Raw genomic sequence first — 16,191 nt, 5'->3', positions numbered from 1 at the left:
AAGTCACTATAATGAGAAACTTTCTAAAAACAAATGACTAAGTCTACTTCTCTCTAAATAATAATAATGAGGAACTCTTTAAAAATAATGACTTAGTATTGTCTTTCATTATTCTAAGAGTCAATATTTTGAGATTCTACTTGAGGAAGTTCTGCATCATGATGACTCACAGGATCTTACATCACACTGGCGGAAATGGGCTTCCATAGGAAAAAATATATTTATTCAAACTAATAATGAATAGAAGAATAGGACCATTTATCACAGCATAATATTTTGTTAATGGAGTGTGTGTCGTGGGAAATATGACTAACAAAGACTTTTAGAGGGATGAAGGAGGTTAAAAGTTCCTGTATGAGTTTGTGGACACCTGGACTGGGCATGTTTGTTAAGCTACAGTAGTCTGTAGACACATTTTTGTTATTAAACCAAGAAGGAAAAGTTTGTCACTGACCCTGCAAAATGGCTCTTCATATGTTTTTATTGAACAACACCTCAGAGAAAAGAGCCTGTTGATATTCTGTGACATACTTCCAGTTTCTGTTGGATGTCTTTATTGGTAAAACAGTGTTTATGAGGGGACATTTTGCCCCTGCATTGAGTTGCGTCTTTGTACGATGACCTTGAATGTGTTTTCTGATTTGGCTTCTGAATGGAGACCCCTCTGCAGTATGTGAAAGTCCTTCTGGTGACAGAAGAGAGCTAACAAGAGGCAAAGGGAGAGAAGGGGATCACCCAGAGTCAAACCTGGAATGTTATGATTATATGGTCAGACCCTTTAACCTCTAGCTAACTACAGGGTGACTGTGAATCTGGGTAATTTTTTAGAGATTGTAATATTGTAGCATATTAAGAGGGGAGTCTGGGCGTCCTCCCCCAATAAATGTGAGTCAAACATTTAATTTCCTGCACTCTGTCATGCTACTTCCTGCTTTAATCATGCATATCTGCTTTAACTTCTTTCTGGGTTATGATCGCAGCGATTGCTTTAGAGGTTGCATACTTCCACCACCTTCCTTACCAGGTGTATTGTTGCAATGGAGTCCTGTTCTAGCAGTTGGTTGAAATTTAAGTCTTCTGCTACTTTTTATGTGGGGAGGAACGACATGCACATGTAGGAGGACATGTCCCCAGTGTGCCCCGCAAAATTTATGCCTGTGGTTTACCAGCACATTTGTGTTAACAGTTTCTTTTTGCTGAATTGGATTGTAATGTTTGGTCTTTGCTTTCCTACAGCTTGGGATTAAATTTGTTAATACTACAATGTGTAATTTTCTGGTTTTATGATCAGTAACTTCCAACAATTTTGTCTCTTTTGAAACTTACGTCACATTTATTACTTTAATATTGTTGCTTTTTTTTCATTTTCCTACCCTGATAATCATCATAAAACACCCCAGATTCATCTTGTGACCCTCTGGAGGGGCCCAATCCCTGTAACCACTGGATTAAACTACAACACTGTATATAATGCAGCTAAAACCTCCATAACAATATGACAACAACAACTAACTATCCAATAACATAATGATAATTTATCCGTCACAGAGGTGAAGTTCCTTTATTTTTGCAATTATAATTAACTGCATTTTGCAGATAACAGTGATGTAGCTACAGGGCCTTTACTTGTAATGGAGTACTTTTACATCATTGTATTAGTACTTTTTACTTAAGGTTTTAAGTACTTATTCTTACACTGTACTGTACTGTGTGTGTGTAAAAAGTAGTGTGTGCATGTGATGAAATATATAATAAAACAAACAGACTCAAACTATTTGAAAAAAGACATTTATTGCTACATTATCATTTCGACACATGCCTGTAGGCTACTTCAAACTGTACACATACTGTACATGTTATGATAGGAGTATTTCAGATTATTTCAGATTATTATTTATTATTTGTTCAGCTGTGTGAGAAGCAAACAAGACATCAATTCATCTGTAATACTGTATTGCTCAGAGCATGAAATGTGGCTACGTCTAGTAAAACTGCACAAAAATTGGGTTTTCTTGTGTAAAAGTAAATAGAGACATTATGGAATTCACAATATTTGTATAAAAGATAAGTTACATAACTTAGAAAAAAAATCAAATGTTCTATTAAAAACTCAAACATGCAAAGAGCTTCGACTACGTCTGAAGAGCGATAATCACACTGAGAAGAGGAGGGATTCAGTCCAGCAGTGTATCAGTAAGTGTAATCCTCGTAACAGTGCTATAACACAAATATACAAATAACAGATGATGTCCACGTGCTACAGAACATTCTCGGAGATCTGCTCATTCACAGAATGGTTAAACTCCTGCAACACTCTCGCACACAACAGCTCACACACTCACACACTCTACAAGACAAATGAAATCTGTTGTCTAAACACACACACGTGGGAATGTCGGTCCTCTGAGCTCAGTGGAAGTCGTATACGTGGTAAATAATGATACACTGGAAAAGTCAGAAACATAACTTGCTCTGCCGAAAAATCCAAAACTGCAGATGACTCTTCGTCACTACCTGGTTTCATCTTTTCAGATATACTCAACAGACAGATAATCAATAAATATACAAAATATGTACAAAACATCTGCAGTTTACAATGCATTTGTCTCTTACAAGTAAAGTTTAGGCACAAAGTTAGAAGTCCGTTTTGGGACGCGAGGAGATGATTATTCAACCAAGAGGTCGACTCTCTCCGCTCTAGTCCGAATGTAGGAGGAACGCTGGACGCCCAAAACAGCTGGATGCTTCCTGGGATGCTCTTCACTCAACATCTGGACACCAAAGACACAGAGTTAATGGCAAAATGAGACCTATAATATAAATGTTACGAATGATTTTTTGAAGAATTCTTTCCCAATATGGTTTGGTAACATTAACATTTTGTCAACAATACTATTCTTTAAATTGCTCGCATTACAAATGTTTAACTGTATAACTGTAAATGCGAAAGAAAACGTTAACTACTTGATGCTGGATTTGATGCAGGTATGATCAGATGCTCAGAGGTGGCCCATGGGGTTTCCTGGGTCTGTCAGACTGGGATGGAAAGCGAGATGCATGGACTGTGGATCCGTCATGACTGCAGACGCCTTCTCTTCCTCTCTCCTCCGCAGACACGCTGCCTTCGGGTTCAGGTTCCTCTCTGCGGGATTGAACAAACCATGGGTCAGCGTCTGACTAAATAAAGAAGCTGAAGATGTGTGGTAGTACGTGGATGTTACTCATTTCCATCAGCTGTGTAATGCAACATGCAGTACTGTAGTTCTGGGGAAACTTTAAAAAATTCATCATGAGTTCTGCTTTGGCTGCTGACTTTTCTGTCATTATTACTCTCAGCGTATCACCACTAATTGTTGTTGCAACTTATGTGCACTGCTGTCACAGTGGTGCTCAGTATATTTAACAGTCAGATTGACTACATGTATTGTAACAGTCACTCATAGTGAGATAATTTCCACTGGTTCGTCTCAGCTCATGTGGAGCATTTTAGCATCTTTCTGCTCGCTGTTTTGATTCTACAGCTCTAAAATGTTTTGGTTGACTCTCTCAGCTCTCATCAGTGTAATTTTTGGCCTCAGCAGGGTCAGACTAAACCAGATTATTATCCTGGAGACTATGGTTTGCTAGTAAGTCCATCCTGATGAAACAGTCTGTTTCACTCCCTGTATCAGTCTGGACTCGCTGCTGCCCAAAAACACTTTCAGTGCTCGCCTTGACAGACAATCTCCTTCAGCCAATCAACTTAACGGAACACCGGGGAACATCTTCATCATCACCAACAGAGCCAGTTGAAAAACTCCACAAGTGCTTGCTCTTGTTTAATTGTTGTTATTGACTCTAGTTCTGCAGTAACTTCACTTCACAATTGTTGTGTTTACTGTACTATTTAGAGTTAGCACTTTTGGCTTCGGGAGCCGCCATTACTGTTCTGCAAGCTGCCGCGTGCATTTTATGTCATCAACTACATCACAAACCCTGACTGGCTGCTTTGTCAACTATGGTGGGATCTCTGATTGGCCTCTATTGGATTTTAATTTCTGGAAAGCATTTAGGGCAGCAGCGAGTCCAGACTAAAGACATGAAGGGGTGTGAAAAATTGTCAGTATCTGGGAATGAGAACAGGTTAAAACAGCAGTGGAGCCTTTAGCCGCTAAAGATATTTCCATCAGACCTGAAAAGAGTGTCAGTATTGGACTTACATTCATCAAGCTGCCAGAAATATGATTGCAAATAAATGATCATAGCTCCATGATCGTAGCTCCATGTCTACTGAGTGTGTAAAAACTCTACTGTGTTGCCTCCCAAGCTAAAATTTGAGTAAGCAGATGTGACATGAGATATCTCACTCTTGATAACCTATGGCACCTTCAGATGTAGGTTTCTATCTTATCTTCACAATCTCCTTCACTTATCTGACTTGACAGAGAGACAAGGCTCCATCTCAGCAACACACTGACCTCTGACTTGTTGTTCCAGGCTGAGGATCACGGCCACGGCCTGGTGCAGCACCAGCAGCTTGGTCTGCGGCTTCTCGCTCTTCAGGTGCAGCTGACACATGTGACCCAACTCCTTGAAGGCCTCGTTGATGTCCCGCACACGCAGACGTTCACGGGCATTGTTGGCCATCCTCCTGTCGCGCTCACGTTCGGCCTTCTGCTCCGGGCTCAGATCCTCATCCCCATCCTCGTGGATACTACAGCACCAATGAAATCATATATGAGGAACGGCTCATTAATTTATTGTTTGAATCTTTTAAAGATTTATGTTTTTAAAGCTTGAGTGGATCTAAGAGAAGGCTTCACACATAAGAGCTGAGTTATACTGTGGAGCTCTCTGCCCTCTGCTGGTCACTGAGCTGACATCATGTTACTGAGTCTCCAGAGGTCATCTGATACACCCTCATTTGTACTGTGAAGAGGGCTCATGTAGTATACTGACAGCATGCTCATGTGATGAATAATTAATGTACAACAGCTTTTTTTTCGCCTCTTAGTCACATTTCACTGAGTGTTGCCTTTCCAATCAATGTCTCACTCAGTTTGAATATGAAACCAAAACAAAGAAATATATCCTGTAGCTAAACTGTTGCTGGAGGATTGTCCGCATATGTCAACATCGATTTCCCTCAACTAGATTATAGATCTAAATAAAAGAAAAGCATGCTCTCGGGAATCAGAGTAGAGGTTTGTCCTGAGGTGACCTCTGACTGAAACTGGATACACCAGGACGTGAACACTCTAATTAATCTGTAGATTACAGATGTACAGTCTGGTTTTAAAACACTGACACTGACCTCATAAATCCATATTTTTTCCCAGTGGCTCATTTAAAACCAGTGAATGAATGAATCTGAAATGTCATCCTTCATCGTCAAGGATCAAGTCTGATGTCACATAGAGCTGAAACAGTTTGTTGATGGTGATTAAATTAATCTGCAATCATTTTGATATACAGTTAATTGTTTAAATGATTTATTGAGGGGAAAACACAGCAACAACAAAAAGCTTTCTGGCTTCTGAAATGTGAGGATTTGCTGCTTTTCTCAGTTTTATATCTTTGTAATTAGGGCCTGAGCACCAAGGTGCATTGAAATGTTTTTTTAATTTCCTTTTCTTTTCTTTTTCTTGTTTTAACTGCTGCGTAATCACATTTTTGAGGAGCTTAGGATGCTTTAAAAACTCACACACACATCATACATGTAACTGGTGAAAACTAAAAAGTTCTGCAATGATTGGGTTCGGGTCTGTCCAGCAGGCCCCATAGCACCCTCAAACACACGCCAGCATTGGAGTAAAGTTTATTTGATGTTCCTGAAATTTAAGTGAATCATAGCTCTCATCTTCAAGAGTGTATATAATTTTGAGGGATTTTTTTCGCCTAACAGGAAGTTAGCCATCATCGATTTCATGGGCTAACCTTTATTTTACACACATGTGCAAAGATTTTTGGACGCACAAAAACTCATGAAACTTTGCATCCATGTTCAAACTAGTGCTTATTTTAATTTGAAGGTGCAACTGGGCGTGGCACGCTGGCTCTGTAGCGCCCCCTAATTACATTTAGCCTTTGAATGTATTTTTGATGACCTTGGGATACTTGGTAAAGTTGTGCCCTCTTGGTCGGACAAAACAAAGAATTGGTTGATATCACCGTGGAAACTGTATTAGGCATTTTCCTCTATTTCATTGTCTAAATGATCAATTAAAAAAAATAACCGTTAGTTGCAGCCCTTATTACCATTGTTTGCATTAACAAAAGGTAGTGAAATCTCAGTCTATAGTGTTTTAACTCTTACAGCCACCTGAGGACAGCGGTAGGATGCTGTAAAAAGACTTGTTTTGCACCCCCTTGTGTTATGGGGATTTTTTTGTGAGGCCCAAAACCAGAGAACACCTTTCTATCTTTGATGTCCACGCCATTCACTGTATGTCCCCGCAGCTCCTCTTTTCTCCTCATTTAATTCATTACAACTTGATGCAACATGAAGAAGAAATATGAGGCAGAGCTAAATAGGCTGGCCCGGACACAGCTGCCCTTCACAGCGGGGGGTCAGACAGTGTTTTAAATTAGGGAAACCGAACAGCAACCAGGCTCTGATACTTGCCTTCCAGTGAGGGACTTTTACTTTGAAATCTGCTGTTCGACTTTACTGTCACAAAATACACTGCTTCATTTTTTTTCATTGCAGATTGTTCATCATGGACATCACAAACATTTCAGCACAGTAAGTCTTTGACAGTCACATTCAGCTGCTTTTTTCCCGACCAGATGAATGGGTTGTTTGAAAGTGTTTACCTGTTCCCTGTGCTGTTTTCTCCATGCGTTTTGTGTTCGCTCTCCTCGTCTGATCTCTGGCTGTCAGAGCTGTGACTGTGATTGGTGTGCATCATCTCCTCTCTTTCCCCGCTTTCCACCTTCAGCTCCAGATTACTCTGAACTCCCAGACCCCCTGTGGGAGAAATTTTGAATTAAAATTTATATAAAAGATACTAAAGAGATTGAAAGTTCAGATAAAGGAGGTGAAACAGAGAGGTGCAGGAATGACTCATTAAACCACATTTTTGCAGTTCTGGTTCCCTCATCCTTTGAGACGTTGAAGTCATGCGACAATGGTGTAGTTTGTTGTAGCCTTATCTTATCGTTTTACTTCTGGTGATTGCATTTCTGCTTTCAAAATCCCACAAAAATCATATACAAAACGTGCAAGTATCATAAATTCTTTGAGTTTATTTTCTGCAATAATGCAAAATCCAGTACACAAATCTCACTGGCTTTTTGTCGAGGGAACCAGGGCCATGTTAACTTCCAGATTGGCTTACAAAAAAGGAATGTCATCCCTGCACCACTCTATATATGAATGCCTCTACCTCCACTTTGCATGGGCTGGAGCGTGGCCCTCTGTCTGGCTGGGTATGGGTGGCTGTTCTGTGTGCGGCTCTGGAAGTGGTTGTTGTTCATGTTCACAGCTTCAACCTTCATGACACACACAGAAAGGGATGAGATAAGGGAAATACTCATGTGTCCATTAGAAAGGCTGGTTCAGTTGCATACACTATACAACATCTAGACCCAACCAATGACACAAGACCAACATCTGCCTCCTCATTTCCGACGTAACTCCGGGTAGATCTCTCGCTCTACAGAATTAATTTAATCTCAGACAATCTTAATCCTTCCCTTAAAACTACTATATACTCCCTACACATACCACTAATTCTCTTCAGGAATGATTCACTTCTAACAGACACGTCATTTGGAAAAATAAAAGTGAGGGAATTTAATATCCCCTTCCCCCAGAGGATTAGACTAAAAACCCCTTTCCCCTGCATATACTTCCACTCCAGCTCAGCCAAAATCCCCTCGTCTGCCGAAAGGGAAGCATGCTGGAATGGGAACCGCGCGATGCAGGCGTCCCCCATCACCCCACAGTGGAATTAGAGCTTGCACATACTGTACGCTCTCCATACAAGGGCGACGCGTCACAGCGCTCTCCCATTGTGCTCAGTTTCCTATTTAAAGGACAACAACCTTCACATGAGGAAAACATGCAGACATAACGGGTGGAACATTCCTGAACCTGAATGCCAGCACACACACACACACACACACACACACACACACACACACACACACACACACACACAGTGTACACACACACACATTAACGCTGCCCTGTGCTTCCTTAAATACTTCAAAGAAATGGTTGTTAACCATGGCTGGAGTGTGACAGGTGAGCGGCAGAGTGCTGGCAGATCCCAGGTGGCCGTGGAGGTTCTGGTTCAGCAGGCAGTGGATGTCAGTGGGCAGGCCGGCCGTGGGGCCCACAGCGTGATTCCTCAGGACGTGGATCACATCGTCCAATCTGTCCAGTCGGTCCTCCACCTGAGACTACAAACACCAAGAGACAAAAACATTTTTTTTTTGGGACACAGTTTTTAATATCCTCTGAGATAAATAAAGATGAGACATTGTGTGGAAACAAACTGCAGCTTAAAAATCCATTCTTTCACAAAGAAAAGAAGCTTTTTTGTACTTAGCTGTGACAAAAACAGTCAAGTAAAACAGGTCAGCTTTAATTTGAATGATTGAAATCCTAAAGGAATAGTTCAGTATTTTAGGAACTAGCATTCTTGCAGAAACATAGCTGATAAAATCAATACCAGCCTCATGTCTGTGCATTAAATATGGAGCTATACCTGGCAGCCGGTTAGCTTAACTTAACATTAATCCTGGAAACAGAGGGAGGCAGCTAGCCTGGCTCTGTTTCTTGGCCTGGTGCAGTGACTTCCTGGTGGTTTGTCGTGACCTCAAGGCTGCCAGGCAACAGTCCGGCACATAAATCCTGTAAAACCACAACTTGACGTTTTGTACAGATTTCATTACCTTTGGACAGAGCCAGGCTTGCTGTTTTGCCCTGTGTCCATGGGCAGACTATGACAAAATGGACCCCCAGACAGATATGCTAAGGCCCCACCACCTCTCCAACATTGGAGAGGGACACACAGGCTAGTTGTGTAGTCTCTTTTTGTTGCTGCTGTGAATCTCTTTGTAGTTGCTCATCATCTCTCTGTGGTTTTGTGTCTGTTTGAGGTAATTTTGTGTCTTTTTTGATCATTTTGTGTGTCTCTGTATCTCTTTCAAGTTATTTTTTGTCTCGTTGTGGTTGTTTCACCCCTTTTTGTGGCTATTTTGTGTGTCTTTGAGGTGATTTTGTGTCTTTTTTGATCATTTTGTGTGTCTCTGTATCTCTTTCAAGTTATTTTTTGTCTCGTTGTGGTTGTTTCACCCCTTTTTTGTGGCTATTTTGTGTGTCTTTGAGGTGATTTTGTGTCTTTTTTGATCATTTTGCCAGTCTGTGGTTGTTAAGTGTCTCTTGAAAGTAATTTTGCCCTTTTTGTAGTTATTTTGTGTGTATTTGCAGTTTCTTTGCATCTGTTTTTGGTCTTTTTGTGTCTCTGTGTGGTCATTTTAAGTCTCCTTCTGGTCTGTGCGTGCTAATTTCAGTGACATTTTGCAGATGAAGGCCAGGGGGGGCTGTGACACTGTGTGTCTCTGTGTAAGACTCTAAATAAGATATTTACCAAAATCATTCCACTAGAAATGTAGTCCACACACATTATACACAGGACAAACTATGAAAATACAGGTTACTTTTTTTGCATGTACTTGTTTGATTTTTTTTCTTTTAGGTATTTTTATATCTAATATATACTACTTGTTTTTCTGACTTCATTACATTTTCTTATTTATTATACTTGCTGCACACTTCTGCAAGTTTCATTTGTTTATATATACATCCATTCATTATCTCTATATGACACAATGAAAAATTATTTACCAGTGATATAAGTGAAGACTCATAGTGTGGTGAAACTGGTGCCTGAACTGAACTCCGGGGCCACATGTTGGTACCTGAGAGGAAGAAAACAACCAAATTAGACCATGAAGGTGTTGGAAAAGAAAACACAGAGTGTAAATAATATATTCACTCTGTGCTGCAGCTACAGCAGCATGTGTGACTCCAGTTTACCTGCAGGTTCAGCTGCGCTCGGCAGCGGGGACGGAGACCTCACCGGTGTGGACGAGCTGGAGGGGAAGCTGCTGCTGGTGTGATCGGGGGAATAAATCTGGCAGCAGACAGGGAGAGAGGAGGGGGAGGGGGGGAGGAGTGGGAGTCAGGCATGGATCATTTTAAAAGCACAACTTGTCATTTCTGCGTAAGGTTTTACAGCTGCTGCCACAGCCTTTGGAGCAGCCTCGTAACTTGAACCAAACTCATCAATTCTGGTCATTTTACTAGTCGGCAGCCAATAAAAAGTCCAGCAGCAAGAGAGTAGCCCTTCGTTAATATGCACTGGTCTGTTACAGGCAGGGACAAACCAGTATTTTTCCCCTGCATTATACCACTGGGGCACTCAGGGCTTGGTTTTATGCTCTGGTTTGACTGTTAACATAACACAGCATAGATGAGCCGGTCTTATGGGATTGAGGTGGTGCGTACTTACAGAGGCCAGAGCTTTGCCCAAGGTGTCGCCTGTCTGTGACCCTCCTGACACATGTCCTTTACTCCCTGAGACTGAAAATAAAAACACCCACTGTAAAATCTAACAATAAAGAGCAGACACACCTGCGCTAAAATAAGATTATATTCTCCATTTCCTCACCTGTTGAATTCTCTGAGGTGTTGATGGACGAAGTGCGTGATGCTGTGTTGTTGCGGTGAAAAGTGGACATTGGTGGGAGTCCCCTGTTCATGTCAGCAGCCATCACTGAATGTGGAGAGTAGTCCTGAACAGTAAGCAAACACGCATTATAGTCAGCAGCAGTTCATAAGTGCTCTGCTGTCAACATCCAAGGTGCTGGAAGTAAATCTCACCAGGTGAGAGTGTGGTGGCGGCTGCAGGCCGCTGTAGCTCCCCGGCTGTGTTTGGTGGGTTGTAGCTGCTCCCAGTGCACCTTCATAGCCCTGCTGGTTCAGTCCGTTTACAGCATTCCAGATGTCAGGCGCATTGCTCGTCCCCTCTAAAATTGATAATGTTATGTTATAGCCAGCAGTGGAACAGCATCTCAAGCAGTCAGTCAGGTCATGAAGCTCTACAGCGGCATTCATTTCCATATACCAGTAAGTTTTTGTCAAAGCTAAGCGAGCCACTGGAGAGGGGCTTTAGAGCCGCAGATTGCCCCCCTGGTGTAGAATAACCTGAATATTAAATCATTTTACCCTCCTGAGACCCTGTGTCCTCACATGAGGACATCAGATTTTGGGTTTACTTGACCTTATACTTCTTTCTGCTTAACTTAGACCTGTTGTCCTCCTTTGTGGACACTTTTTTGTGCCATCTAGTGGTAGTAACACCACAATACACTAATCCATGTAAAAACAAGATGGCAGCCATCTCTGCCAAGTCAGTCAGCAGCCGATCCCGACTCAGAAGTGGACAAGGTACAAAACCTGTTCAGATTTAATAGTTCAAACTTCATTATTTATCATCAATAATGTTTGTAGTTTGATATGCAACAGTAACAAGCTGAGAAGCTGATCATTAAGAAGTACTGATTTGAGGACATTGGGAATTAATTATCATTGATAATTTTTAGGTTTTTATACTAATCGGGTCCTACTGATCCCAAATAGTTAGGAGAAATTAAAAACGCATACCAGACAAAAGTTTGGGTCTCAGGAGGTTACCCCAATTCAAGTTAGCAGAAGGCTAAGCCGGAAGTTAGCCGGCTCAGCCAACATGAGTCTCTAGTTTTCTTGCTCAATGGGCCTAATTATGTGAAAGATTTAGGTAATTTCATACCTCGAAAGTCTAACTTTTTTGGTTTAAAGTGTCACAGAGCAACTGTCAGAGGAAGAAACTGGACCCTGCCTCTAACACTGTATCAAGTTCTCTTCAAGCTGCAGGTTGCCTTCCCCTGGTCTTGAAGATCCGAACAGTTAATCATCTTATTCTCATTCAAGTTAGCAGAGGGCTAAACTGGAAGTTAGGCGGCTTGGCAGTCAGAGGTCTCCAATTTTCTTGGTGTATGGGCCCAATGATGTGAAAGATTTAGGTAATTTTACACCCAGAAAGTCAAACCTTTTTAGGTTTAAAGCATCACCGAGCAACTTTCATAGGAAGACAATGGACCCTGCCTCCAAGTTTTCTTTATACATCTATGCCAAATACCTCCAAAACTAATGACCTTCCCGCCAGTCTTACTGTTTTGTGCTAATTAACAAAGGTTGAAATCGATGTCTACTTTGGTGTCCCTGAAAACCCATATTGTATCTGTATATGTCTTTAGGTGCCACCATATCAAATGGATTTACGTAAACCCTGAACCAAAGCAGAATGATCTAATTACTCTGCTGGATCAAGTACATTAAGATTGTTTGAGCTCACCGAAGAAGGTGCTTGCGAACACATTGTTGTGGGCCTTGGTGGACGGATGTGAAGATGGGTTCTGGTTGATGTCGTCATTAGTGGGAGACTGCCCATAAACCTAAAGAGAAGAGCGTGTTTAAGGAGTTGTCCACTTTGAATTAACATATTGTCAAACAATGATTTTCTATGTGTCTGTAACTCTCAAACCAATCTTTCTGACACAAACACATAGATACTGTGAGTGCAGGCTGGAGCAACAGTATTATGAAAACAAAGCAGAGAGCTGATGCACACTTAGAGCTATTGCGATAATCCATAAGCTGCAGATCCATGCACCTCCTCATCCGGATTTAGGAACCATTCACCATGAGAAATCCCTGCCCTAATCATGATCAGGTTCGGCTGGCTTCAGAAGACTGGGATACAATTCCCTCCCAAATAAAATTGAATTACAGGCCTTCTCATACTTTGTCCTAACCAAAGAGAGAGCCGAGTCTCACCATAATGATCTCCTTCTGCAGGAAACAAAATATCGTAAAATAGCAAACAGGTTTAAGAATTTAACTAAATCTGGCTAATGTTTTCTTTCTTTTAATTGTAAAGCACACAGCTAGAAACCGCACATATGCACACAAAACACACCAACACATGCTCACTCACTCAAACACACCAAGAGGTCTGGGCTGCACCTGCACCTCCCTCAATTGCTTTGATGTGCCCCAGGAAATGAAAATAAACCTCCCTGTGCAGCATCAATGGGGTGTCAGTTACCCGGACGACAAGTTCTGTAAAGCAGGCTATTAAAGACTCTCTTGAGTATGCTTGTGCAAGCACACTCACAGTCTCACACACACACACACACACACACACACACACACACGCTCTTAAGCACACACACACATGCTCTTAAGCACACACACACACACACACACACACACACACACGCAGCCGTGACCCTGGCTGGCATGAGTCCCATGGTGATTGTGGGCTAGGCCAAACAGAGGAGCCCCTGCCGACACTGGGCCCGTCTGAGCCGCCATAAGCAGCATATGGCGGAGGATAAAGCCAATTGTCCTCCTTACCATCAGCATAGCAGGCGACCCGTTAATAATGGTCACACCCCCGCCCCAGCACGCCCTCTCTGGCCCCCGCTGGAGAGGGGCCGTCACCATGGCATCCTCTTTTAGCATAGCATTGATTTAGGAACCATCAATCACACCATCACAAATGATAAGGGACCCTTTTTTTCAGCAAATAAGAACCACAACTAAGAGGGAATTTAAATACAGTAAAACCTCTATATTTGCTTTAAATAATCATTTTAAACATGCCTCATTTTTGGCAATCTATTTATTGCATTTCCAAAGTCATTTTAATCTGAATATATGCCATACAAAGAGAACAAACAGCTATTTCCCCCATTGTAAACACACACACAGCATTACCATGCTAGATGAGTAAAATATCAACTTGCTATTCAGGGCCTATGCTGTGCTCCACCATGGCCAACTCCAGCCACATGCAACCAATTTTCTGCCTCTGTGATCCACGATGTCTGGATATGGTTAGTCTCACAGAGATCAAAGCTGCCTTTGATAATGGCAGCAGTGGTGGAGGGACTGCTCCAACATAGCGAGGTTAAATCAAATAGAAATAGCAGCAATCTGCTTCATGTCAAGATGTTTTCTGCTGCTAGGCTTGACTACAGGGTGCTCGGCTAACAGGAAGCATGGGTCTCGCCGGTGCATTTTAACACGAGTTTGTTAAAAACCACAAGCGAGTGAGGTGTTAGTAGATGCTGACATTATGTTAAGTGTTGCGCATGGGGAGGCGTTATAAGTTGTGTGATTTGTGGGTTTGTATTGTCATTAAATTTGATTCGTATGTGAATTTAAATGCTGTTAAAAGGGGAACAAGACAAACAAACAAGTGACCAATGGGTGAGTCACAGAGAATTTTACTTTATAATGTCACACATCAGTTCTTGCACTCAAAACTACTGCAGTTTAAACAAGAATAAGCTTCAGCTCGAAAGAGTGACAATGACACATTCAGCACAAACTATAGTCATGACCTCCCCAAAACACAAAAGTCTTCCTCTCCTTCTGTTTCTAATTCACAAACACACACAGAAAGACACACACATGCAAACCAGCCACATGAAACAACCTTATATTCCAGCAAATGATCTGTGCAGAGCAGGAAACATCCCCACCAACTCTCACCAAAAGGTATATACAGATGAGAATACATTAAGTTGTAATACTCTTAACTTTTAAACAGGTTGCAAATGCATTTCTTACTGATGCAAAACTCTGGATGTCAGTCACAGAACACACTCTTCAACCACAATAAACAAATAACTACTGTTTTACTATGCAAGTCAACAAACCAGCAGAAGAGAACACAAGTGCAGAGTGCAACAGCATCATCACCACACACACTGACAGTGCCATGTATCCTCTGTAGAATAAAACATAAATGTATATGATAAAATGTACTCACTGGTTTCATGTTGTAGCAATACATCAATGAGTTGTTGCCTGCTCCAGAGACAGGGTGAGCACAGTACATAACTCCGTCTGGTTCAGTGCAAGACTCTTCAGTACAGTCCACAAGCAGCTCGTCTGTCCGTGTCTTTACTCATGTGTGTGTGTAGTCCACATGCACTCCTTCCCCTAACCTACCCCTGCTGGTCATGCAGCTACCCGCAGACAACTTATGCAAATAAGGGCTGGACCATTCCAAGCAGCAGAGAGGGGTGGCCAAGAGTTGATGCTATTACTGTACTGCAAGCCTGGTCCAGAATATTAGAAGCAATCTTTTATTTATTTTTTTGAGTAAAGTGAAAGAACAAACATAGTCTGAGTGTAGTGTTTAGTGTGTGTTGACTATTACGTGCTTGTGCAAAATGGCAACATGAAATTAACTTGTAATAATCAGGGAATTCCCCACCCACGCATGATCACACACCTTGACCACACCAGAGAAATCAGAAAAAGAAAGAAGTCATCACCAGTGTTGGTTATACATGTTGTTGCTCAGCTGTCATCCTTTTCTTTTGACGCTGTAAAATTATATGTAAGCAAGCTCAGAGATCCCTCCATGCAGTGATGACGCCATGCAGATTATCTGCTGTGGACAGGTAGAGGTTTCCAGTAAACAGAAGACACCGCAGCCCTGTCTGACCTACATGCACAAATAGATCCAAATCTTTAGTTTGTAGGCACGTGTGGCGTGGCGAGCTCATCCAGAGGCTGGGTTAGAAGTTATTTATACTGTGGTCCAGTCTGTCTGGGTGATGTGCTAACGTGGAACACTTAAACAGACAGACTTCCTGGTGTGAGGTGAAATCCACTGTCTGCTGCCCTGGTGCTGAATCTGACCGTGACCTACAGTGCTGCATGTGTAAACAAACAACTCACATTTATGACGTCTTCTTCAGAAAACTCTCATTAGGAAGTCAACTGCCCAAACTACTCACTCGATCTCAAATTAAAATACTGAACCAACTATAATAGAGGGTGTGTGAACACTACACGGAGCTGACCTGCTGTGTTTTGTGCAGTATTTTTTGTGTGTTACACAAATACGATTTGCCAGGGAGGAAAAAAAAATACTGCAGTTGGCGTGATGCTCAGACCTGCGGTGTGTGCCACACTGTCCTGGCAAGGCAATTTGTCCTAGACAGACCTCACAAGAATCCAATCAAACAATTCCCACTGAGACACGACACAGTCTTTATCTTGGACTCGTTGTCTTAAACCCTCCAGTGTTTACACTGAAGCCACAGGGGACTGTGTGTAATGTGACTGACTTG

The 16,191-nt window shown here is 41.9% G+C and overlaps 1 protein-coding gene across 1 annotated transcript; it reads right to left on the bottom strand.

Moving 5' to 3' along the window:
* Positions 1–1,800: 1,800 nt before the first annotated feature.
* Positions 1,801–15,046, bottom strand: LOC125888121 (transcription factor 12-like). The gene is made up of 13 exons (XM_049575347.1): positions 14,877–15,046; positions 12,390–12,489; positions 10,877–11,022; positions 10,665–10,788; positions 10,506–10,576; positions 10,031–10,127; positions 9,839–9,912; positions 8,212–8,388; positions 7,368–7,473; positions 6,796–6,949; positions 4,458–4,693; positions 2,965–3,142; positions 1,801–2,771 (listed from the first exon to the last, which is right to left on the bottom strand). The coding sequence occupies exons 1-12, from the start codon at positions 14,943–14,945 to the stop codon at positions 3,000–3,002; spliced, it is 1,497 nt and encodes a 498-aa protein (XP_049431304.1). The 5' UTR covers positions 14,946–15,046; the 3' UTR covers positions 1,801–2,771; positions 2,965–2,999.
* Positions 15,047–16,191: the final 1,145 nt, after the last annotated feature.

Source organism: Epinephelus fuscoguttatus, linkage group LG4 (assembly GCF_011397635.1).
Source record: "Epinephelus fuscoguttatus linkage group LG4, E.fuscoguttatus.final_Chr_v1".
Lineage (NCBI taxonomy): Eukaryota > Metazoa > Chordata > Actinopteri > Perciformes > Serranidae > Epinephelus > Epinephelus fuscoguttatus.
This window is presented reverse-complemented; position numbering and strand designations above follow the sequence as displayed.

What these genes read in the sequence shown, in the direction of transcription:
- LOC125888121 (XM_049575347.1), bottom strand. Translation starts at nt 14,945, where the DNA reads ATGTACTGTGCTCACCCTGTCTCTGGAGCAGGCAACAACTCATTGATG. An exon ending in CCTGTCACACTCCAGCCATG is followed by an intron (nt 7,474 to 8,211) that starts GTTAACAACCAT and finishes TGTGTCATGAAG; the next exon opens with GTTGAAGCTGTGAACATGAA. An exon ending in GAAAACAGCACAGGGAACAG is followed by an intron (nt 4,694 to 6,795) that starts GTAAACACTTTC and finishes TTGGTGCTGTAG; the next exon opens with TATCCACGAGGATGGGGATG.